Below are 24,898 nucleotides of genomic sequence, written 5' to 3' on the forward strand. Positions count from 1 at the left end.
CATCCACAGAGCTGACACGGGGACCAATATCATCAATGCTTATAAAGCTATTATGAGAAGATGTTGGTTCCTGTGCTGCCAGGCGACCAGCACCACCACCATCTTACCTCCAAGGAGATCTTTCCAAACCAGGCAAAGAATGTGCTATATACAGAGCGGGCATAGCCGGGAATGTTCCTGATCAGAATGAAGGCCAAGATCTGTGCGGGAGAGAGAGAGAGAGAGAGAGAGAGCAAGCACACAACAGACAAAACCGAATGAGATTGCAGTACTGATGGAATGCAACATCAGTCTTGCAAGAGATTGCAATTTTTGTAATATATATTATATATATATATATATTATAGGACAAATGCTTTAAAGAGCTTTGTAGACAGCATTTATACTTTTAGCAGATTATCAGGCTTACAGAACAAGCTGCATTTCAGAACAATCCTTCAAGACTTTGAATCCTACATTTTCCGAATATTTTCACAGAGGAAAACAATGAACGAGTGTATTCTACATTTGATTTACCAGCAAACATCATCACATATATATTGCGATAATACGATGTCAAGTCCATTGGACATTTCAGGACGACGTCAAGTCATTTTTAGGATCAGATGAATTGAGTACAAGGACCGGCACTTGTTTGGCGTGTCCAATTCTGAGCAATGGGAGGAGAAACGCAGCCTGCCCCGTTGCCAAAAGCTCCCGGGTTATTGCACTACTTCAAAAACAACCGTTCCCCCCCCCCCCACCGTGGTGACTTTAATCTAGATAGTAATTATCTTCTGCCATGGAAGAGGGCAACTCCCTTGTTATTACAACCAAACTTATAATTAGGATAATGACAGCTTGAGATAAATACCAGGGAATTATAAACGTATAAACACACACACACACACACGCACACACACACACACACACACACACACACAGAGTAAATGTTTACAATAAAACTGGTGGTAATAAGAGTAGATTGAAAGCGACAGACAGATAATAATAATAATATACTACATCGTTATTTTAAACTTTAGCTGTTAAAAAATAGCAGATCTACAGCTCATAGTGCGGCACCAAAAATGCCACGCTACGAGCTTTTATCGTAAAAACGCGTGCATGTCTTTGAATATATATATATATTCATTCACAGTGAATGTTTTGAAGTCAAAATCTTTGCTTCTGCGGGGGGGGGGGGGGGTCCCTGGAACAATATATTTTCAGATGGGGGGTCCGCGGCCAAATACAGATAAATATGGGAGTCCTTGACGTGAAATAGTTTGAGCACCACTGACATAGAAACAGGATTTAGAAGACATTTTGTAGAATCTTGTAGAATCTCAGTCCTAAATTAATGAACCCATTTTGGGGCGGGAACATAGCATTATGTTATGCTTTAGCTATTGAAAAATAGCAGATCTACAAGCTCATAGCGCGCCACTCGGTGGCACGAGCTTGTAGGTCTGCTATTTTTGAAAAATCAAAGAACGACTGACATAGAAACATAGCTTTTTCAGAAAACTGTCAGGAGGTATAGAAGACATTTTTAGAATCTGATCTCAGGTCAAAATGGAAAACTGTCAGGATGTAGAAGACATTTTTTTTAAATCTGATCTCAGGTCAGAATGGGTTAATCAGACCAGTGTGTGTCCATTGGAAACCTCGTATGAATCTGATCTCAGGTCAGAATGGGTTAAGAACGTACCTGGACCACGGAGATGTAGGGATGCATCTCGTTGCACTCCGTTTTGTTCTTACAGCTGCTGGCCCACACCGAGTACGTCTACAGAGACCAGGAAGGAGAGATCAGAAAGCAGCTCACCTTGCAATCCTGCAAACAGGTTAACTGCTGACAATTGGGACCACATTGTGACTTGAGAGCAACCTCCAGCTTTTCACCGGGGGAGAAAAACTTTTTTTTTTCCTTCCCAAAATGAGTTAATAGCACAGGCAGACTCTTCACATACTAGAGCATGTCTGAAATAAGTGTCAGAGCTGAAATCGACAAATATATAAATATGTCGTCGTCCGTCCCCCCCAGTGGCGTTTTGAAGCACCTGGAAGAAGTGTCTACTTCCGCGTTTTTTCCCCCCAAATTTGGTGTCCAAAATGCGGAAGTGCAAACAGGCGCTCAATGTTAAAGCCCAGCTGCACGGGGTTTCCTGGTCATAACTCCACGGGTCCGAACTGCGGTCCTACCTCTTACCACTAGGGCCCAGTGCTTCAACGTTGGAGAGTTGCACTGGGGGGCTTGTTCTGTCCGGTGGATTGCCCGTATGACTTAAAACTGCATTAAAAGCGTGGATTAAACAATGAAAACATAAGTCGGGCAACTCGCGAATCGCAGGGAAAGTGTTCTATAATTAATTAACTAGAGCAACTCGTGTTAAAGACATAGACCTATGTTGAAGACATAGGGGAAATGAAAAATACGTTTTTCACACATTTAGAGCAAAATTTGTGTATTTCTATATCAAAATGTGCATGCGTGATGACACGAATAAAAATGAATCTCTATTTCATTCACCTGGTTTATTCCCATTGCTGCACGTCCTCAGCTGGTTTTGATTACAGAACTACTCCGTCTTTAATCTCATTCAAGATGACATCCAGCGTTACTCGTTTTAAACTTAATCAGCACGCTAAAAATATGTATCCGAGACAACATTATAGGTTTGCTTTGCTGCCCGTCTCTCTGTACGCGTCGCGCACGTAGCGGAGCCACGTCCCATACCCTGAAGGGATGCAACGTTCCGATTGGTTCAAAAACACACAGCTTTAACAATACAACACTTGTACAATCTCCCCAAGGCAGAGAAAACGGGCATCTTCTGGCTTGAAGAATTGGCTATTTATTGAAAAATATTATGTTGCTTTGTTTTATTATTTCTTTATTTATATAAATGGCCAGTGACTATTATATGATAATATGATTGTACTGGCATGGTAAGTAAATATATATTTTAGTCAAAATATCAAAAGAAGCCCGTGAAACAAAATAGAAATATGGACTTTCTTTTGCCTGTTATAAACGCAACTATTAAGACGTTGTTAAACAAAAGCGAAAGTTTATCACAACTATAACAAAAATAAGTCTAACCCCTGGTGGTTTAAGGCTTAGTTAAGTGTGTAATCCATGGATTTCACTAGGTCCCGAGTTGGAATCTCGCTCAAGGCCTTTTTCTACCCTCTCCACTTAACTGTCCAATAAATGAGGCTCACCTTTAGACTAATCTTACAAACGTGTTGTTTTTGGCAGCAAAACTATTTTTGTTTAGTCCACAGTCTTTGGAATGAAACTTCATTTAGTTTTAGTCATGTTTTAGGCATCTGAAATGTTTTAGTTTAGTCTAGTTGTAGTCCACTAAATGTCATGCGACTTTCATAACGACTGAACACTTGCTGAAAATAGCCGATCTACAAGCTCACGACGCGTCACAACAGTGAAAACAAAGTCGACAACTGTTGAAATGGGATAAGTGGGCGCACACTGGAGGCACTGTCTAATTGTAAACTGAGCAGACTATTATATGAAGTGTACTTGAATTTCTCTGTATATCCATCACGTTTTTTTCCTATTATTTCTTCTTTTGTTTTTTTTATTGTTAGGTTAAAATAAAAAAAATGAAAATAAAAAAAATTAAATCATAAAAAAACACTGTTACAAAGAATAGTTTGTCCAAAGCCGCCCAAACCAACGTGTATCTTGATGTAGCCTGTGACTCACCATGAAGGACACGATGGACAGGAACAGGAGCAAGTTGGAGATCTTGGCGGAGAACAGACTCTCTCCTTTGCTCTCCGACAACACCTGGCATTTCTGAAGCACCAGGTAGATGAAGGCAAACAGCATGCCGTGGATCACCGCCTGCAACCACAGCAGGGTCACAGTCACACTTAAGGCCTATGCATAGTCTGGATTTTCGGTGGTGAGGTGACCACCGGAGCTGAAATAACGTTGAGCGGTGGTGAGTAAAAACAGAGAGAAGGGCTGGAGCGGTGGCGGTGGTTTTGCTCTTCACCGCGGCTCGTGACGTCATGTTGTAGTTCGGTGGTCACCTACAGTAACCACCGAAAATCTAGACTATGTATGTATGTAGCCAGACAACTATTCCAAAACCTCCGAATGCTATATCGAGTCCGTCATTTCCGTTCACAAAAACATATTTTAAAACAGTTTGACTCCATAAAACGCGTAACCCGCATTTTATTACCTTTAGAGAGCATATGTTGAAGTAGTTGGGCTTTTGATCCGTGAAAATCCGGCGAAAAATGATCCGTCCGTTTGTTATGATAATCGGCACCAGCGGCCATGATGGTGAGGCAGAAGATCCGCCTCTAAGAGGCAAAACCCAGAAGCCCTATAGCAGCCCACACAGCATGTGTTGATTTACGGTTTCGCCATCATAACGTGAAGGTCTCGCCTCCAGCTCCGCGGCAAAGACGGAGTTTCTTTTTAATTATTAAAATACGGCGAATTAAACACACAAAACAAAAGGCGGGGAATGCCGTGTTGCGCGCGGTGGAACCCTGGATTAAACGATTAGTGGCCGTCAAACTGTTAAAATATCTTTAGAGCTTATTTTCTTTATTTCTATCTCTGCTAAGCAACAAGCTATATATTATGCTTAGAGGATTTCTGTTTATATTAGGATAAATGTGTGCAGCTGTAAAGACGAAACGGAAGTAGGGAGGAGGCTCCACTTTCGCTTCATCGCTTACTCATGATAGAGCTTCTGTTGCTCTACCATGATTGATTTAGTTTTAGTTAAGAGTCTTTTGTCATATTTTATGACTGCGACCGTTTGCGGCGCGACGCGTTGCCGCGCGGCGCCGCCTGGAAAATAGAACTGTGTTCTATCGGCGCGCCAGGCGACGCGACGCGGCGGACGGAGCCGGTGTGCGATAGGTTCATTGAAAATAATGGAGGCGGCTGTGTGGTGGGCCGGTGTGTGGTGGGCCAGTGTGTGGTGGGCTTTAGATGCTGAACATTTTTTTGCCATAGTTTTAGTCGACAAAATCAACACAGACACCATCGTTTCCAATCGTAATGACTTATATACGCTTCAGGGCCTGCCATAGCTACATGGCTGGATTCTGGTCACACGGCAAAATCAATTCATAATAATGCGTCAAACAAATTCTGCCATTATTCGAATCTAGGACTTCAATTAAAAATGTTGTACTAAACTGATATGATCCTCTTTGTGTTTTTGTATCCCATACACATTGGGCAGTATCCCTGCGTTAAACCTAACCTGACTCCGCCAGATTTCAGCAGTGTTGAGTTCACCAGCTCCCTCCTCCTCCTGCCTGCATCTGGTCTCTCTCCGTCAGAAACCATGAACCCGAAGCAGCGGGACAAAAATCTGATATCTCTACACTATATTGTAGTCCTGTTAGGTTGTGTTTACATTGGCGATGTGGCAGCGCTTCAATACGTGCCCAGTCTCGCGTTGATCCCGCCTCTAGCGGCCGCATATCGCTCCGTTCAGCATTTAATTGGGAGTACATCGTCTCTGCCCGAGAGAGAGAGACCAGATGGGAGCAGGAGGAGCAACTCACTACTGCCACCATCTGGCGGAGTCAGGTTAGCGTTAACCCATTCAGGACGGGAACCCCTTTTGGTGTTTAAAGGATTACGTTACACTGTAGCTGTTGAAAAATAGCAGATCTACAAGCTCATAGCACGCCACCGAGTGTCGCGCTACGAGCTTGTAGGTCTGCTATTTTTGAAAAATCGAAGAACGACTGACATAGAAACGTAGCTTTTTCAGAAAACCGTCAGGATGTAGAAGACATTTTTAGAATCTGATCTCAGGACAAAAAAAATGGGTTGAATGTGTCACATTGTCACTTACAAATCGGTCCAGCTTCCATCTGAACCACCACTCATGGATGCTCCCGTTGAGCTCAAAAAGCTTGGAGACGGGCCACGCGGAGAAGATGCTCTCGAAGAAACCCTGGAGATGCAGAGCGGTCACATGGACACAAGAAAACAACCGACGGATTACAACCTTTGACTGAAACTAAGACGAGAGAACATATTACTTTTATATTATTTTACTTGTTTATAAAGCCGTCAATGGTCTCGCACCTTCCTACCTACATGGCTGCCTGCCTAAATTAAACATTATATACCGGTATTGTGGCTAAATTACCGTTAGATTTACTCCCTATTCTTATTGTACCAAAAAGCATGTAGCTCCAATATACCCCTATTACAGGAAATTACGTGAAAGGCTGCGCGCCGCGTACAAAGTGAAAAGTAATAATGCAATATCACTTTTATCGTTATCAAGCAGCCCTATAGCATGTGCCTGGGAGAACATATATAATAAGAATAAGAAGTTGTATAATAAGAATAAGAAGAAGAATATAATAAGAATAAGAAGTTTTGCTCACCTGGTAGTAGGCAAAGAAGCAGATGAACAGAAGCAGGCCTAGTAACTTGGCTAACACTCCAAAGTGCCACATGCCGCTACCTGTTCACAACACACACACATCAAGAGGCAAACACAATTAGAACACAGATCACATTTACTATAGAAAAATATATCAATTCAAAATACAACACATGACTCTATAATAGGTTTTAACAATGCTGCATTTTTATTAATTAGGAATGTCATTAATGGCTAACGCCTACTGTTGGCTTTCTTCTGGAGGATCTGAGGCCACAGGGCCAGCGTGGCGTAGATGATGACGAACCAGAAGGTGACCAGAGGAACAAAGTAGTAGAACTGGTAGGGCCTGTCCATCACCACACACAATACCAGGACCAGGAAATTCAGACGGAACAGCACCTGCGAATTCATTCGTACACAGAGCAATTTAAAGAAATTAGTTCACAGGCGCACACACAGGCGCGCGCACACACACACACACAGGCACGCACACACACACACAGGCACACACACACACAGACACAGCCGACATTGCACTCACCTGGCAAACTCTGTAGAGGCCAAAATCTCCTTTGAGCCAGAAAAAGGAAAAGTGCCCATAGCCGGTCTGGAAGAGGTATGCTGCCACCAGCACTCGCACGTGCATGTACACTGGAATGAACTGAAAATGGAAGATATATTTAAAAAATAAGTTATACTACTAATACATTATATATTTATGCTTTATTCCAGATAGGTCATGCGTAGAGAGACAGGAAACCAAAGGCAGAGAAAGAGGAGAGACATGCGAAGAGTTTGAATGAAATCGGGGTCCTCACACTGGATTGGAGTAGCCAGAGTATCAGGTACTAATGCTCACACCATGGCACCGAGTGTGCTACTGCGCTTACTATTGTAAATGTCCCTTTGTTAGTTGACGGCCTGCTTGTATTGATAACATAGCGTTCCCCCCCTTTGAACTTGTCGTTTTGTTCATTCTTGTGTTAGTCTGCTGTGTAGTATACTGTTCAGTAAAATAAAGACTTTGTTGCGGCTTTTTTTTAATGTTTTTTCTACTGTATGTCCCGTTTCCCCCAAGGCTGGTAGCCTGGGAGGTACTGTATACCATTTTTGGGTTTCTGATACAGTCGGAAGCGTATGATAACTCGCGTCATATTGTAGTCACTGGTTTGTAGTCATCAGGAAGCACCAAACCGGGGTCAGAATTACCCAAACTAATTTATTTTAGTCATTTTAGGGCCTATACCCAATAAGAGCCTTTCTTTGAAAGTACTTCTTGGAAACGTGTGTTTGGTATATTATGCATCTTTTATTCCAACTTGTGGACTGGTACTTGTTTATTTTTATCATCTGGTCTAGCACACGCCTAGACCCGATCACACGGTCGATTTTGAAACAGACCAGGCTTTCCTCCAAGGTGGAAAGTCTAGTGGCCCAAGGTTATGAGGCTGGTGACACCGAGAGTTCAATTAGCCCTTCGCCAAATCCCTCCCCAACCCGTCCTCGTCCAATAGGCACGTTAGCAGCGAGGAGACAGGGCAAGCCGTCCTTCTCTCCCATTGAGATACATGTTAAATGACGGGATTTCTCCAGAGGGAGAAACAGTATAACAATACACTTTAACGATAGGTCCAACGAGAGTTTTCATGTTGCGCGGTAAGACTACGGCCAGCTATGAGGTGGCGAAAGCTTGACCTGCAGAGCAACGGTTGTTAAAACTATTGGCATTGGACAGTCGCTTTTCGGGGTGGGGTTTAGCGAAGGGCTAATTGCAGGGTGTGAGGAGAACTACAGCGGTTCCAAAAAGAAAGTGGTGTCGGGTGTGTGTAACCACTTATAAATGTTATGATTTGCAGTGATGTAATGGATCGACTATGACCCGTCTACACTACGACTTGTTTTTGATGTGTCAGACAACTATGGACTTTCCCTCAGTGTGCATTACAGACTCGGTGTGTATTACAGACTCGTGGTCAGTGCAAATCAGGGTTTTCAGTTCTCTCTCAGTGTTCCAGCAGAGGTGGACGCTAACCGAGTAAATGTACTCAAGTAGTGTACTCAAGTACAGATTCTGAGGATTTGTACTTCACTTATTCAATTCAAGTATTCGTATTTTTTTATAAACTGGTTGGTTATTGCATTTGTTGAGCTCTCTTAAACAAGGGTGTCATAATCCAACATTAACACAATTTTTACATTGGACGCCTCAGGCCGTGTTAAGGATTCGAACCGAGAGGTGCCTTGGACGTCGGTGGACGTCCTAGCGCATCCTCAATGATACGGGGCGAGATAAGAATATTCAGAATTTTTCCTATTACTTTTTTTGTCCGGTCGCCTTTTGCTTGCCGTATGCTACGCTCTGGGCAATTATTAGCTTGCCGTTGACTCACGCGCGGCGGAAAGAATGACTCTTATCTCCTAATCCAGGGCGCTCTCCGTGGTGATGAATGGATCGAAGTGCTGGCGCTTCATTTCTGCTCATCAGTCTCTCCCGCAAAATATGAACGCTTTTTGGATCATATATCGTATAAATTAAAATGATCGCAATGTGAGGTCAACTTTGTAAAGTCAACTTTTTTTAGGAAATTGTTTCCGGTTCATGGCTTTCAGAGTAAAAGCGCTCAGACAACTCCGGCACCCCAGAGCTCCTATTTTGAAGCACTTCCGGTACTAAAAGTGTTTAAAAAAAACTTAATTTGCGGTGACAGTGGCTCTGGTCCCTGGTTTAATCCTAGGCTCCCCCAGGCTAGGTGTTGCTAGTGCCATTTATTTGCTGGTGACCCTGACAAGACACTTCAGTTCAAACTTGTCCCATATGCGATCACCCAGAGAGGTCATTTTCCCCTCACTCCCCCTTTATTTTCATTCATTGGATGTTAACCCATTTTGGTGTTAGCATCATGTCGCGCTTTAGCTATTGAAAAATAGCAGATCTACAAGCTCATACGAGCTTGTAGGTCTGCTATTTTTGAAAAATCGAAGAGCGACTGACATAGAAGACATTTTTTTTTAAATCTGATCTCAGGTCAGAATGGAAAACTGTCAGGACGTAGGAGACATTTTTAGAATCTGATCTCAGGTCAGAATGGGTTAATCCTTCACATTGTGATGAACAAGGTCCAGTACTCACAGCGCTGGCTCCAGATATGTGATAGATGAGGATGACCAGCTGCATCCAGCCCTTCCATTCATCCGTCTGCTCTCGGTTGAGTAACTTGGTCTGTGTGGTATAGAAAGGTTTAACTCGGTTAAGGTAAAAGTATATGATCTGTTCATTTTGAAATGAAGTCCATTTAGCGTCAGCAATCACTTAACGTCTTGAAATATCGTAGTATACTAATGTCATTTGAACCGGATTCAATTTACAATTTAGGCATTTAGCAGACGCTCATATAATCCAGAGCGATTTACAGTAAGCAAGAACACAAATAATACATACAAAATACATAGAAATAGTCATCATGAATCATACATAAGCTAAGAACCTAGCAGTGGAATATCTATATAATAAAACTACGTGTGTGTGTGTGTGTGTGTGTGTGTGTGTGTGTGTGTGTGTGTGTGTGTATATATATATATATATATATATATATATATATACACACTATAGAGTGCTATATCTAGTAAAATATTATCTTATGGGGCACATGCCACATATAGGTTTTGCCCTGACAGCGTGCAGTGTGTTCCGAGTCCCGTTCATGACGACCTTTGCTGCATTCTTTTCCTTCTCTCTCCCTCTCCCTCTTTCCTGTCATTCTCCTCCACTTGTATCTATCAATAAAGGCATACACAAATACCCAATGCTATCTAAGTTACATTTAGTTTAGCCTTTGCATACGCCTGTAAGGTCGTCGAGAATAGGGCAAGCGCTACGGGCTAAGATGGGAGTCTGAAGAGGTGGGTTTTTACTTTTCAGATTACGGTGGAAGATCGGGGAGTGGAGTCTGCCGTTGCCGATTGCAATGGGAAGTGCATTCCATAGTTTTGGTAGCCAGAAGGGTAGAAGAGTTTGGCGTGATTGACGCGATTCAATGAGTTATAATAACATTCAAATGAAATGAATGAATGTCACAGGCAAGGAAATCCAAGAACGAAAGACCCAAACTATTATTCTCCCAGCATCACGGTGTAAAAAGCCACATATTAACCCATTCTGAGAACCCCTTTTGGTGTTTTAACTAAGCATTGTGTTATACTTTAGCTATTGAAAAATAGCAGATCTACAAGCTCGTAGCGCGCCGATTTTTGAAAGATCTCACCTCCTTGCTGTGCTCGTTGAAGAACACCCCCAGCACCAGGACGTAGACCAGCGGGACGAAGAAGGTGGCGTGCGTGTAGAACTTCTGCTCCTTCATGAACACGTCGGCGCGGTCGCAGAGGTAGAAGTACGCCATGATGACGCCCATCCGACACAGCGCCTGGAAGGGCGCCTTGGGCCCCAGCGGGGCCTGCATCATCATGGCCGCCATGGCGGGCTTCCTCTCCTCCAGGCTCTCCACGTCGGTGAGAGGCGCGTGCGCGTGGTGCCGGCGCTGCTGCTGTTGGCCCCGGCTGTGGCCCTGCAGCGCGTGGAGCACGAGGAACACCAGCGCCGAGCCCAGGAAGACGCCGGCGGAGAGCTTCTGGAGGAGGTTGGGCACCGGGAGGTCCTGGCAGCAGGAGCCGTCGATGGGCCGCAGCAGCTTGTTGCACACGGCGTTCATGAGGACCATGGCGCCCTGTTGGAAGGAAGGGAGGACCACACACACACACACGCAGAACGACATGCCGACGGTTAGAAATCAGTGGCACAGACTCCATGCCTGTGTTGACGAGAGCACAGAAACAACTCTTCTCATATGGTCTGATTACAGCGAAAAAAACATATTTTGGCGCACTGGAAGAAGGAGGAGGCTCCTGCATTGAAGCACTGGCTAAATGAAATGACTAGTACGCTTCATCTTGAGAGAATAAGGTATTTCCTGAGGAACAGGGAGAGACTGTTTGATAAGGTTTGGCTGCCCCTTGTCCATTACCTGAGTAGAAACGATTAATAGACAGGATACCACTGATATGGTTGACGCCATTTTCTTTTCAGATGTTTTCCATGAGCTTTCTATCATCTTATTCTATAGTATGCGGTGTCACTGAGCAGTATGGGTGGGAGGGTTAAGGGATTTCTTTCTCTTTTTTTGTCTTGTATTTAGTTTTCTATAAAAAAAGAATGTATTTCATATCATAATGTTTGTAACAATTTATAATCTGTTCAATAAAAACACATATTTGACAAGTCTGTTGCATGCCTGTACAACAGACTCATGGAACTGAATTTTGTTGCTGAACGAAGCCAACAAACGTGACATAAATCTAACCCAACTACTTCTTCGGATAAGTCGCTTTCTGTTCTGGCACATCAAAGACTAGCTCGTTTCACAGTGAACTATATTATATGCCCATTAGCTGTTAGCTAATGGGCTGGTGGCCAACCATAGGTACTCAAATCTCCTGGCACTGCAGTTGCCACATCAATATTAACCCATTTTGGACGGGGAACCCCTTTTTGGTGTTAGCATTATGTTGTGCTTTAGCCATTGAAAAATAGCAGATCTACAAGCTCATAGCGCGCCACCGAGTGGCGCGCTACGAGCTTGTAGGTCTGCTATTTTTGAAAAAAACGTGAAAATATTTATTTCAGAAAACTGGAGGATTTAGAAGTTTTTATTTTTTTTCGAGGTCAGGCCTAAATGGGTCAAGTCTCTACTGCTTCAGTATGAAGTGAAGTGAAGTGAAGAGAGACAGTGAAAGAAGAGTGTATAGGACGACATCACATGCCAAGACTATAAGTCCTTGACTCTGATTCAAACCCGTAAAACATCGTCATTAAATGCAGTCAAAACATCAACGGGGGGCCGAGCCAACTGGGCGCCATTTCATATTATTGCCTCGTTGAGGCATTGATTGGCTGCTCACCACGTTCCTGGTGCTCTCCGGCAGGTGCAGGCCGTCGGCCGACTGGCTGATGGTCTCCATGGCGGCCTGGCGCGACGCGGCCAGCAGCTTGACGCGCGCCGCCCGCGCGTTCCGCTTGCTGCTGCTGTTGAGCACGTCCGCCGCCACCTCGTTGTACAGCTGCAGCCGCTGGTTCGTTATCATCCGCCGGCTCTCGCTCAGCGCCGCCTCATGTACTGGGTCTAGGGGGCGGGGCGAGAGTGTTTAAAACCCATTCTGACCTGAGATCAGATTCTAAAAATGTCTTTTACATCCTGACAGTTTTCTGAAAAAGCTATGTTTCTGTGTCAGTCGTTCTTCAATTTTTCAAAAATTGCAGACCTACAAGCTCGTATGAGCTTGTAGATCTGCTCTTTTTCAATAGCTAAAGCATAGCGTAATGCTAACACCAAAAGGGGTTCCCGCACAGAAAATGCAGAACTAAAATGTTGTAGGTTAGTTGTTTGGAAGGTGAAAGAGTAAGTGTGCATATGAAGATGATCGTAGAAACTGTGTCTAATAACCATGCTTTGAATGCTGCTTTGAACTTTCCTCCTATGATTGAATTATCCAATCTTTGTTATATTGTTTTATATTGTAAAAAGGTTTAGGTTATTGTAAAGCACCCACAGTTCCATATTATGAGAGGCTGAGAGCTATGATGCTAATTAAATTGATTCATATTAGGCTTTTTCCTGAGTTTAGAGTAGGTCCAAACTAGTGTTTATTTTTTATTTTATTTAAACAATAATCATTATAAACCAATTCATTATAAACCAATCCGACTGCTTTTGACGGAATTCTCTGTCAATGAATGTACTTTATCGATATGACACTGTCTCACTGAAAATCAACTTTTAACTCCTACAAGGCTGAATACCGCGTTCTATGACAAGTATAGGATCTTCTTTGGCCGTCATCTCTGAAACTACGAGCGCTGGTCCGTGGTGATCCTCATCCATCCGATGTTCGGATCAGATTGGTGATTTTTCGTCGCATCGCTCACCGAACATATTAACGTTTCTGTTCGAAAGATAAACATTGTGAACTATACCGCTAACATAAGCCGTTTCCGGCAATGGAGGTCTGCGAGCGAGGAACCCCGGATGTGAAAACATGGTATTCGGCCTTATTCTGGCCGGCGCCGCCAAAGTCTAAGTCAAACGATTTGTCGTTGACTGGGGAGATTTATTCCCCGCATTTGAACCATATCTTTTGGAGCGGTGAGCCGCAGCCAAGGAGCAGTGAGCTGCAGCCGTGCCGCGCTCGGGAATCATTTGATTAGTAGATTTGACCCCCCCCCCCCCAATCCAACCCTTTGATGCTGAGTGCCAAGCAGAGAGGCGAACACCCGACCTCCCAGTTTCAGGGCGGACACTCTAACAATCACAAGGCCACTGTCTGGCCAACTACCCTCTATCGCAAACCAGTTAACTTTGTTTTAGGATATTATTATTATGATTATTATTCACCTTGTAGAACCCAGTAAACTTCTCCATCCTCAGCCAGCGTCTCCAGAGGAGCCGAGATGGACGTCAGGTTGACTTTATACTGCTGCAGGGTCTCGCTGCTGCCGCTGTGCAGCTTGATGGACCACTGTGTGTGTGGGGGGGGGGGGGGGGGGGAGGGAAAACGGAAATTGGGATGAATTCAACTTTGCGACCGTTTCGGCGTTGTTGTTTGCGTAATTTCGCAGAACACGTTAAAGAAGAAAAGTGCTCCTGAAAGCGGCTTACTGTTGCGGCTCCGAGGACGACGACGTCTGGTTTCGCCGACAGCTCCTGCAACGTCACAATGAGGAAAAGAGTTATCCCATTGACCCGTTCTGACCCGAGATCAGATTCTAAAAAAATGTCTATTACATCCTGACAGTTTTATTATTAACCCATTCTGACCTGAGATCAGATTCTAAAAATGTCTTCAATTTTTCAAAAATAGCAGACCTACAGGCTCGTAGCGCGCCACCGAGTGGCGCGCTACGAGCCTTGTAGGTCTGCTATTTTTGAAAAATCGAAGAACGACTGACATAGAAACACATTTTTAGAATCTGGTCTCAGGTCAATGTGGGTTACGGTAAAGAGGCGCTGGTGCACTTCTCTTCCCAGCGCACTGGGCGTTTCATTCGACTTCTGGAGAGGAGCGCCAATCTTTTGATTTTGATCCGACGTTAAAATCATTACCACACAACCACGTTGTTTCGCCATACGCCATTTGATCGGGACGTTTTAGCGCAGGAATAAATGGCTGATCTCGATGTTGAGCACAACGGGACACGATATCCACGGCACTCCTCGTCATGGAATTCAGAGTTAAAAACTTAAAGAGCCCCTAAAGCCAGCTGTGTTTCTTAACCTTTCTCTTAACCCTTTGTTATCGGTCGGCCTGGGGGCGAGGTCACGCTGTGGTCATGCCGTTTTGTGATATAATTACCCCCCTGTTGTCTTTTGTTTAGGGTCCCTTTGCTTCCTGAGAGGGGCTCGGCTTATGTCTGTATATCTCTAGACTTCTAGAGTGTTCTCCGCCTAATTCTAAATGACGGAGCGGGTTGTCGCAAAGACCCCCGCCCCCCCGGCAGCACTGTTTAATGCAATTTATTTGTGCCGGTTATAAGTATTATAAGTATTTTTTTTGTTTAATTACTCATGACAAAGTTGTGAAAGTCAACAGTATGTAATATCCATAAAATAAGCAAGCAGCACGCGCAGACAATACACTAGTTCTTTCAATCACTTTATTATTATTATTATTATTAGGCCTATTATTATTATATTATATTTTCACAATCTGATACACAGATACGCCGGCGGATACTGTACAACTTTGTCATCAAAACAACAAAAAATACCGTCATTTTGATACAAGCAGTGTTGCCCTCTCCTCCGTGTGACACATGATATACGCTTCAACCGTCGATACATTGAACTGTACGTCTGTGTTCTCCCGTTGACGGTACCTCAATAATAATCACTCATTCTTTGAAACTCTGAACTTTGTGTTCCTAATAACATATCGCATCGACATCCTCAGCGGAAAAGGCGCTCTCTCAGTGGACACAGTGCCTTACTCGTGACAATGTTGTTAATCAATAATGGACCCCACTTGACCTTTCAGCATCAAATTGCACCATATCTTATGTGATGGACCCCAGAGGCACTTGGTCCTGGGTGTTGTGTCTACTGTGTGTTTGTGCGTCCTTTGCTCGGTGGAGCCGAGGTGCCATAGAGAGCACCCAGCCATTGTTCCCAGCCTCCCTGGCTACATAAGCCTGCCTGCCGCATGTCTTTGCTGCCCTCATCACTTTTAGATTGTTGCCTGCATTGCCGTCTTTCATTTTTTGCATGGACAACATTCACCTCACATTAGGGAGGTGAATGTTGTTGGATTAGATAGTAAGGTCCCTATTTTGCGTGTCAGAAGTGCCAGGTCTTATGACTTAAAACACAGAGCCCGCCAATAGCGTAGAAAGCGTAGATTAACTTTAGCTGTCTCTCGTTAGCATCCCAGTGGCTGCAGCCATTTTGAAGATGCGCGCGCATCCGCTTTCAATGGCCCGTATCTCCAAATCGGCTCAATGATTGTCGCTTCTGGTGAAAACAAGGCTTTTCAACGGCCGACAGCAGGCGCTGTGATACTCGCGGTTTTTCTGCACCGAGCGAGAGAACAACAACCGGTCAAGACACCACACACAGCATTACGCCATCGTAACACCCGTTTGCGGATATTTGGCTCTTCAAAATAAGGGTTGAAAGGGGGAAAAAACCTTGGCAACGCGCGATGAATAGATTCATTAATCCTGGCTGGCAGTGGGTTTAACTTTAGACCTGGAGGCGTGGTCAATGCTGCTTGGCCACTCAAAACAGCACTGGCCACGCCTCCATGTCTTACATTAAGTCATAAAACACATCTAATATATTAAGTTAAGTAGGTTTCTGTTGTGATCCGATGATGATAGTCTAGACTATTGACTCATTGCAGACAGTGACACACACACACACACACACACACACACACACACACAGTCTCTTTAGAATAGCTTTGCAATTGCTTCACATCTCACCTGTGTCCACGACACCAAGCGATCCTTCATGGAGTTATTGGCCTCTGGGTACCACAGGAAATCCTAAGCAAGAAGAAAGCCATTTCATTGCAATACTTTCATGTACTGCAAAATGTCCTATGTGAAATCTTGACTGCTCATAACAAATACAGATTTAAGAAACAAATGTATTTACCATCTGTTCGTGAATTCAAGTGAGCTTTGAGGAAAATACACACAACCAAAAGGGATGGAAAATAACAACAAAAAAAAAAACATCATCTCACCACATTGACTGAGGAGCTGTCATCTTCAAAGGGAATGTTTTCATGCTGCAAGCAAACACATCCAAAGGAAAGACAAAGTGAAATTAAATTAATTTTCCTCCCTATATGGGATTGAACCAGTCTACTCATTCTCCCCAGAGCAGACATGTTGTGTAATAACACTAGTATGTCCCATTCCATCCACTTTCCGCTGCCTGCTTTCACCTACGTACAATATCACAATATTTTCTAAAACTTGAACATGAAGTTGTTTTTGAGGGGCGCTAGCCCCTCCTATAAACAGCTATAGTGTAGATTCTGTCTGAACATAAACATTAAATGCCATCGACAATGAATGGAGAATTTACATCATACTAGAGCGGTGCCCGAGGGGGGGGAGTGCCCGTGGGAGCCTGGGCGGGGTGCGCGCGCTTTTCCGACACACCGAAGATCCGAAGCGGGGGGACATGCGATGCGATGCGAAAAAGCGATGGTCCGACATGCGCTGCTCCCGTGCTTGCGGTTAGGGTTAGGTTAGGATTGAGGTTTCGGATCAATAGTATGTCGGAACTAAAGCCTGCACCCGCCTGGGCAGCCTGGACAGGGCCCCTGTCGAGGCTGGACAGGGCCCCTGTCCAGGCTCTGGGCAGGGGCCCTGCCCAGGCTCTGGGCAGGGGCCCTGCCCAGGCTCTGGACAGGGGCCCTGCCCAGGCTCTGGACAGGGGCCCTGCCCAGAGACCTGGACAACCGTGGGTCTGACCGACTCGACGCGTGTGTCGAATTTGAAGTCGGTGGGGCGAACGGTTCTCGAGTCACGTGGATTACAGACGTACACACAGAAACTTGGTGCATTTATGTGCTTGAGGTTGAGCAAACCGGCTGTCGGTATGTCGGTGCAAACCCTTGGCCAATAAGGGACCACTATTATTGGTGACGTAACTACGGTATGTTTCAAGGTCGGTATAAGGTACCGACAAATCAAATGGGTTTAACTGCTGCTCCTATATAAGCTACTTTGAACTTTAAGGACATGGGACCGGACATTAAACAACATTTATCTATTATCAGAAATAATGTTTTGGAAAGTAGATCATGGATGATGTGTGATGATAAGAGTGCCCCTCACTTCACACGGGTGTGATTTTATTACTGCAGACAAAAACTAGAAATGCACTCTGTCGAGCTGCCTACTTGTGCACGAGCAGAGCGCGCAAATTAACGTACTGCTGGACTAAATCACACACGTGTGAAGTGAGGGGTGCTCTTGTCGTCGTACATCATCCAATAAAAATGAATGTACTTCCTCATGAATTAATTTGTCAACTTATGTTATTATCTTTAACCATTATACAGTGGGGGGTTTTTTTTTTAACTCAGCTTTTCACCATAATCATGTAAGATGACAACTGCGATTGGTTAGCCGATCTAAATATGGCGAAAATTCTCCTTTCATTGTCAATGCCACCAAAAAATACCGAGCGACGCCACCGACGCCACCGATTACAGTACTCGCGCGCTCTGCTCGCGCCAGTAATGACATTAATAATAGCTTTGCATGCCGTTCCCCCGCCCCATACCTTGCTTCCTTCCTCTCTCTGCTCCGGGTCAATGATCTTGATGAAGGAGTAGAACAGCTGCCTGATTCGGGAGTCACCCAGAAAGGCCACCCTCTTCTCAGCGAGGCAGGTCTTGGCTTCACTGCAACGAGAGGAAAACTTAATGCCAAGAATCCAATACAGCTCATCATCATGCTAAACAACAACAACAACTGCAGATGACAGACATTCATGCACTGGGTTGGTTCTTCATATTCTAAAATTAAAAATCGCCGTGTCCAACAGGGATGATCGCTGGGGCTCTGTGGGCTATTTGGCACATGAACAACCCCCCATGCCTACGCCCCAACAATCACTCTCACTGTCCTGTATCACTCACATCCCCCTTATGGGTCCATTTGTACACTCTCAGAGTTAAATTAACATTGATTTTACAATATAAATTGGGGGGTCACAGAGACAGAAATGCCATTAGATGGGGGTTTGTAGACTAATTCCTGTCAAACTGGGGTTCCATGAAATTAAACGGGTTGAGACTCTCCGCTAGAGAGCCATAAAGATCTTCTCTTATGGGGGTCTCCTGGCATTAGCTCTACAAATGGGGATCCGTGGGCTAATTAGTGTCAATTTGGGGGGGGTCCTCGACATGAAAGAGTTTGGGAAGAACCACTGATATATATAAACACATCAATGCTCGTGTGGGACTCACATGCTTTTGTATTTGTGCATCATGCAGCCATGAGGCTGCCACACATTCTCCCCCAAGTAGCGGCCGCTGGACAGCAGCCACTCACACGTGTCTCCGCCTGAAGGAAACAAACAAAGAATATGCCATTCAAGCCAAACAATTTTTTTTTTTAAAGCCTCATTGCCCTCATTCCCCCTGGACCACAATGCATGTCTGTAGTAGTACCATCATCTCTCAGCACAACTTCCTTAAACATGTTTGATTGATTGATTGATTGATTGCGTACAGCCAAAGTCTGCGTGCATCAATTGTTTGAAAGCCGAAAAGGCCATTAGACTCTTTCCCCCTGGCTGGACCACAATGCATGCGTCTGCAGTACCATTATGTCTCAGCACAACTTCCTTAAACGTGTTTGTTTGATTGAATACTTTATTAGCAGTCTGCAAAAAAAAAGGGGGAAAAAAAGAAGAAAAGAAAAAAAGAACAGTAAAGTACAGTTTAATACAAGGTCTCGGGTCTATGGCTTGTTTCCATTGGGGTCTTTATGTTAGTAATAGTATGAATTTAAACACTGAAAACACCAGGGAGGGAGTGGACCAACTAAGTGGAGGATCCAAACCCAGTTCCTGTTACTACTACTACTTTTAAGGTCATTACACACTGGCGAATTGGCGACGCGAATTGGCGACGCGAATAATTCGCATTTTTTTAAAACCAATTGAAGTCAATGGAAGCTTCCACATCAGTGGCGAATGTGCGAATGTGCGAAAATGCGACAGTTTTCGCTCTTTATTTGTTCGCTCTGGTGTCGAATTTTGCAGACATTCGCAGGCGAAATTCAACGGCTCTGACCAATCAGAATGCAGCCCAAACTTGTTGCTGTGTATAAACAGCGGCGTACCGTACAGTAGCTGTCAACAGAGCAGCCGCCGGTCCGGTTACGCAGGTCGGGATAGCACAGCAGCACACTGTTGCACACCTCCCCTCCTACAACTCTGTTGGGTGTGTGTGCGCTCGCGTGTGCATGCGCATTGCGCTCGCGTGCATGCGTGCCGTGGACATGGCACATGGGTGTGCAACAGAGCAGCCGTCGGTCCGGCTACGCAGGTCGGGATAGCGCAGCGTGGACATAGCACATGGGTGTGCTAACAGTAGGGGAGAGCCGCCACGGATGTAACATTTTGCACGTTTCATTTTTTTACTCGGAGATCCGTTTATCTACATATGTAATATTTTCAGGCAACGGACCTACACTTGTCTGCTTCCATAAACCACTTTTTATTTTTCAATTGATCAAACAGGTCGGGAGTTATTAAACCGAAAGTGGACGCTGTTCCAGTGTTACATTTGTTGCGCCTGTCGGACTAATTGTAACAGCATGGAGTATAAATGTAACAACGCTAAAAAAACACAATTAAACATATCGTTTTCAGCTTAAAGCAATTATATTTCATTGAAGCAACTCCTTAGCATTGTTTTCATACCATGGATGTGATAAGAAAATGTATCAAACATATTGGGAAATATTAAATAGTATCGGGTGTACCAGTTTGGGCTTTTTTTTCAGTTCAATGGGGAAATACATTGATTAAACAAACGTTTGATTGATTGAGTTGTACAATGTTATACAACCCTAAACTAATTTTAGAATACACTACACAATACAATACAAATTTAGAACATATAATATTGGCCAATATGTCAAATATGTAAATATTACTTATAATGGCATTGAATGGAAGCGGACCATTTGTAACACATGTTACAATTGACCCTCCCTCCGAAGTTTTCTTTGCCGTTGCTTACAGACCAGAATAAACGTGAATTCCGTCTAAACACGATGCAAACTAATGAAGAACATAAGCATGAAGACATCCATGTGGATTTTTATTCACCAACACCAAAGAAAAATATATAAAAAAGTTAAAATGACCAGTGAACAGGCTCATCAAAAAGCTAAGATCTGCACTAGGCTATTTCTACTGTGCAGACCCGTTTTTGACCCGAAAATAAAGACTTTATAACCGGAATATATGCCCACATGCACGGGCGCGGCCGGTAGGCCTACCAATTGTATACCTATGTGGGCCGGTACGAATTAATTGGACCCCTCCATCTGTGAAGTACTGGATACGGGGTTATTAAAGAAAGGATACCAAAGCGGGAGGGGGAGGAGAGGAGAGGAGGAGGGAGAGGAGAGGAGCTATAATCGCACAATACGCGTCGCATAGATGTGTACGGTGTATAGCCAAACGCGAATAAATTCGCCGGGCAAATATTTCGCATTTTCAGATCGCTTATTCGCATCGCGTCGCTAATTCGCCAGTGTGTAATGACCTTTATCCTCCTATGCCTCTGGTGAGGCAAACTGAGTCAGAGACACCTTATATTTCTAGGATATTATAAGTTTATTATTTGGGCTCACAGGATAAGTACAGCCCAGTCCACACCCAACCTCGCGTCACCAGGCTTTCCACAGCGGAGGAAAGCCTGGTCTCTTGCTGTGTGAACCGGTCTGGAGCGGATGATACAACTATGTCATTTTGTACTTGTAGTATTGTTTATTTAAGGGTAGTGCTCATTTTCAGCAACGCCCTGCACATAGAGACACACAGACACACAGACACACACACACACACACACACACATTAAAACCTGGGAGCTGACCAGTGCAACCACATACTGTTGGCCACTAAGCAGCTCCACTGGAGCAGTTGGGGGATCAGTGCCTTGCTCAAGGGCACTTCAGCGGTGTTGGGTGAGTGATCACAATCACTTCCCGACCCAGATCTTTCCAGCCCGTTCCGGGAAATCAAACCGGCAACCTTTCGGCAACAAGTGCGCTCCTCTAACCCTTAGGCCACCGCTGCCACGTCAATCAATCAATCAATCAGACAGACAATAGGAACTTCCTTTTCCCTCAAACCAGAAGAATAACAACAAAAGCTCTCGTAGCCTGTGGCTTTTATTGAGAAAAATCGGTGGGAAAAGGAAGTTCCAGAAGATTGATGACTACAAAACGTTAAACAATACTATGACGTAGCGATATCATCCGCTCCCGAACGGATCATAAGCCTGAAAAGGAATGCTGCCCAGGCTAGTCCACATCAACACAACCATTTGCAATTCGCAATTAAACTCGGCACACAAATTTCGGAAACTTACTTTGGTTGGTTGTTTCTCCCCTTTAATAATACCGATTGGTATTGTATTTTATATCACTTTTATCTGCGTTTAGTCACCTTTACAACGAGGTATAGCTTATAAGGATCGGACATTCCTGGAATGAGCAACATAGCTAAATGAGCAACATGGCCTCCAAAACATCTGCCAAAATGCCCTCGCTTTGAGCTGCTTAGTGGATTGGATGAAAAACACATATTGGCCATTTTTACACTTAGTGTTAGGGAACTCATGGAAGATCCATACGCAGCCACAACACTTGGCATGGTATGGGGCAGTATCTCTCTCACAGGCAAGACAGAACTTGTCATGATTGAAGGCAATCTCAATGCAGTGAGATATCGGGATGAAATTCTGGATCCAGCGGCTATCCCATATCTTCAGAATCTGGGACCCAACGCCATCCTCCAGGATTACAATGCTCGCCCCGCACAGAGCCAGATCATCACAGAGTACCTCCAGAACTTGGGAGTGGAGAGGATGGAAAGGCCTGCCGTGAGTCCAGACCTCGACCCAAATGAACACTTGTGGGATCGGCGTGGGCTGCTGTACGTGCTAGAGTGACCAACAGAACCACGTTGGCCGACTTGCAACAAATCCTGGTTGAGGAATTGTGTAAAAATATATATATGTGTCGTTTTCTTCCTTAAATACTGTGGGAGAGAGCAATCATCCATACCGCCAACTCGCTAAGCAACTCAAAACAAGGGTGAATACCAACCACCACATTTGCATTCGTAGGATCATCGGGGTGAGGGAGGGCTTGCTCTGCATCAATGCAATAAACATATGCGTCATTAGCCCACGTGAGCCATGACGTCACGAGTTTTGCGGATTCACCGTTTTGCCCGTTTACATGGAGACAAAGATTTCCACTTTGAAGGTGTTTTCACTTTGTTGCATTTTCACCACCCGAAAACGCTTTTCCCCATCTAAAGAGACCCCAGCAAACGATACTATATTTTTCCATTTAAAGGGGGACTTAACCATTATCCCCAATGGCATGCAGTTCCAAAGGAGTTGCATTGGTGGTTACTGTTGCAAGGAGTTGTGACTATAGTTGCATTTGGCACAGTCTGGCCTTTTAAAGGCCCAAACCACACCAATGCAACTCCTTGCAACACAACGGTCACCAATGCAACTTCATCAGAATTCAGAAACGATGTATATAGAAAGACAAGAGGCTTTATGTCACAGAGTGCCATGCTGTAAATACCAGGCCTAGACTAGCTACGATGACAGCTATGACACGCTGTCATTTTTTTTTTTTTTACAATATTCAGTTTGTCAGAAGAACATAGGGGGAACACCTACCTAACAGTGAAGTGAATATAAGAAACAAAGCATATTGCTCAACTAAGCAGCAGCATGCAATAACAAAATAAAGCCATCAACATTTCAGCAGCTCAAGCATAATTATCTTCTTCTCCTGCCGTTCATTTGCATCACAAAGAAAGGGCCCGGGCGGAGGTGGTATCAAATGAATCAATCCATGCAAACAGCCGAAGATCAGATGATGATGGATTGGCAGTCAGGCTTAAGAGAGAACGCTTATTTAGCCACCGCCGCCGCCCTGAGACTATACATCAATAGTCTCTCAGGGCGGCGAAGGATGGATGCCTCAAAATACAAAAGCGTTGTACCATCGTCGGCAAGCAGGACTGGTCTGTCTGGTGTGGTGTGTACCCTACCCACGCCAGTTAAGCTATAAAGTTTCACCACTTGGTGACAGCTAATCATCTTGATCTCAGGCTTCTCACTCAGCTATAAATAAAGTGTGTGTCCGTGTTGCAGGACAGCCTCACCACTGACTGCTGACTGACGGGGAGAATGTAAACATAAATGCAACGCTGGTGATGGCTATAAAGTTAGCTAGCGTGCTACTCCTCTAACGTGTGAAGTACATTACTATTGTTAACTGGCGTTTGCATTTGTATTGTCTTTAAACGTGCCCTTTATAAGCAACTAAAGCACGGGCTTAATGCAATGTTACACGCATTTCTCTCTCTAGTCTATTGTGGTAACAGTCACGTTATTACAGTACGTTAAGTCTTAATTGATATAATTCGTCGCCCCGTTCAGTCAGTGTCGCCCGAGTGTGAAAATTACGTAACATTCTCAGAAAAGTGTCGACTGCGAAAACAATATACACATTTCTGGACGAGCGAATAAAGTGTCGCACGTAAACTATGCAATGCAAATTAAGCGTCACTATTAAACACAATCCGCTAGCTAGTTGACGTTAGCTACCTGTGTGTGTGTGAGTGTTATTTATTGTCAGTTTAACCGTACGGTCCATGCGGACCACCCACACTTACCCCCATAGTACCGCTGAGCCGTGTGGAACACGAGAAGCACGATGACGGCGGCGAGGGAGATTAATTTGGCATTCTTTATGGTGAAATAGTGATTTATTTCTCGTTTGCCTAGGCTATAGGCCAGGACCGCCATGTTTGCTCCTCCATGACAACAAGCAGATAGAATAGAGCAGCGGACGGGATGCGGTTGCGTTGCAGCGGACTGCTTTGGAGCCGTCGTGCACGCTTGAGAGAGCGTCCACGCCCCCGCCATCTGCGGCCAATCGCTGCACTGCTGTTGTCGTGTGCGCGCGCGTGTGTGTTTGTGTGTGGGTGCGCGCGCGCGGTTTATTGCTTTTCGCGTCTTCCATTGTATGGTTTTAATTTGCATCCTGCGTGACCTTTAGGCCTACGTTTTCCTCATCACAACAGTGCACACACAGTATAGATTCTAGTACTCGAGGGAAATCGGGCAGGCTGAGGCTACTGTAGGATTGTAGGCTACCATGG

General features: G+C 44.5%; 1 protein-coding gene across 1 annotated transcript in view; it reads right to left on the reverse strand.

Moving 5' to 3' along the window:
* The window catches only part of casd1 (CAS1 domain containing 1), a 30,960-nt gene extending 6,383 nt beyond the window's left edge, over window positions 1–24,577 (reverse strand). Inside the window, exons 1-17 of the mRNA XM_080786890.1 lie at window positions 24,410–24,577; window positions 18,930–19,026; window positions 18,242–18,362; window positions 16,686–16,730; window positions 16,420–16,482; window positions 14,099–14,143; window positions 13,835–13,958; window positions 12,345–12,565; window positions 10,655–11,113; window positions 9,523–9,612; window positions 6,934–7,053; window positions 6,635–6,791; window positions 6,391–6,470; window positions 5,847–5,948; window positions 3,713–3,853; window positions 1,691–1,768; window positions 108–200 (exon numbers count right to left, since the gene is read on the reverse strand). Of these exons, the coding sequence (XP_080643016.1) occupies window positions 108–200; window positions 1,691–1,768; window positions 3,713–3,853; window positions 5,847–5,948; window positions 6,391–6,470; window positions 6,635–6,791; window positions 6,934–7,053; window positions 9,523–9,612; window positions 10,655–11,113; window positions 12,345–12,565; window positions 13,835–13,958; window positions 14,099–14,143; window positions 16,420–16,482; window positions 16,686–16,730; window positions 18,242–18,362; window positions 18,930–19,026; window positions 24,410–24,542 (2,169 nt within the window). The 5' untranslated portion in view covers window positions 24,543–24,577. The remainder of the gene's footprint in view (window positions 1–107; window positions 201–1,690; window positions 1,769–3,712; window positions 3,854–5,846; window positions 5,949–6,390; window positions 6,471–6,634; window positions 6,792–6,933; window positions 7,054–9,522; window positions 9,613–10,654; window positions 11,114–12,344; window positions 12,566–13,834; window positions 13,959–14,098; window positions 14,144–16,419; window positions 16,483–16,685; window positions 16,731–18,241; window positions 18,363–18,929; window positions 19,027–24,409) is intronic.
* Between the last annotated feature and the right edge of the window lie 321 nt (window positions 24,578–24,898).

This window comes from Protomyctophum bolini (assembly GCF_963924005.1).
Source record: "Protomyctophum bolini genome assembly, chromosome: 17".
Classification (NCBI taxonomy): Eukaryota; Metazoa; Chordata; class Actinopteri; order Myctophiformes; family Myctophidae; genus Protomyctophum; species Protomyctophum bolini.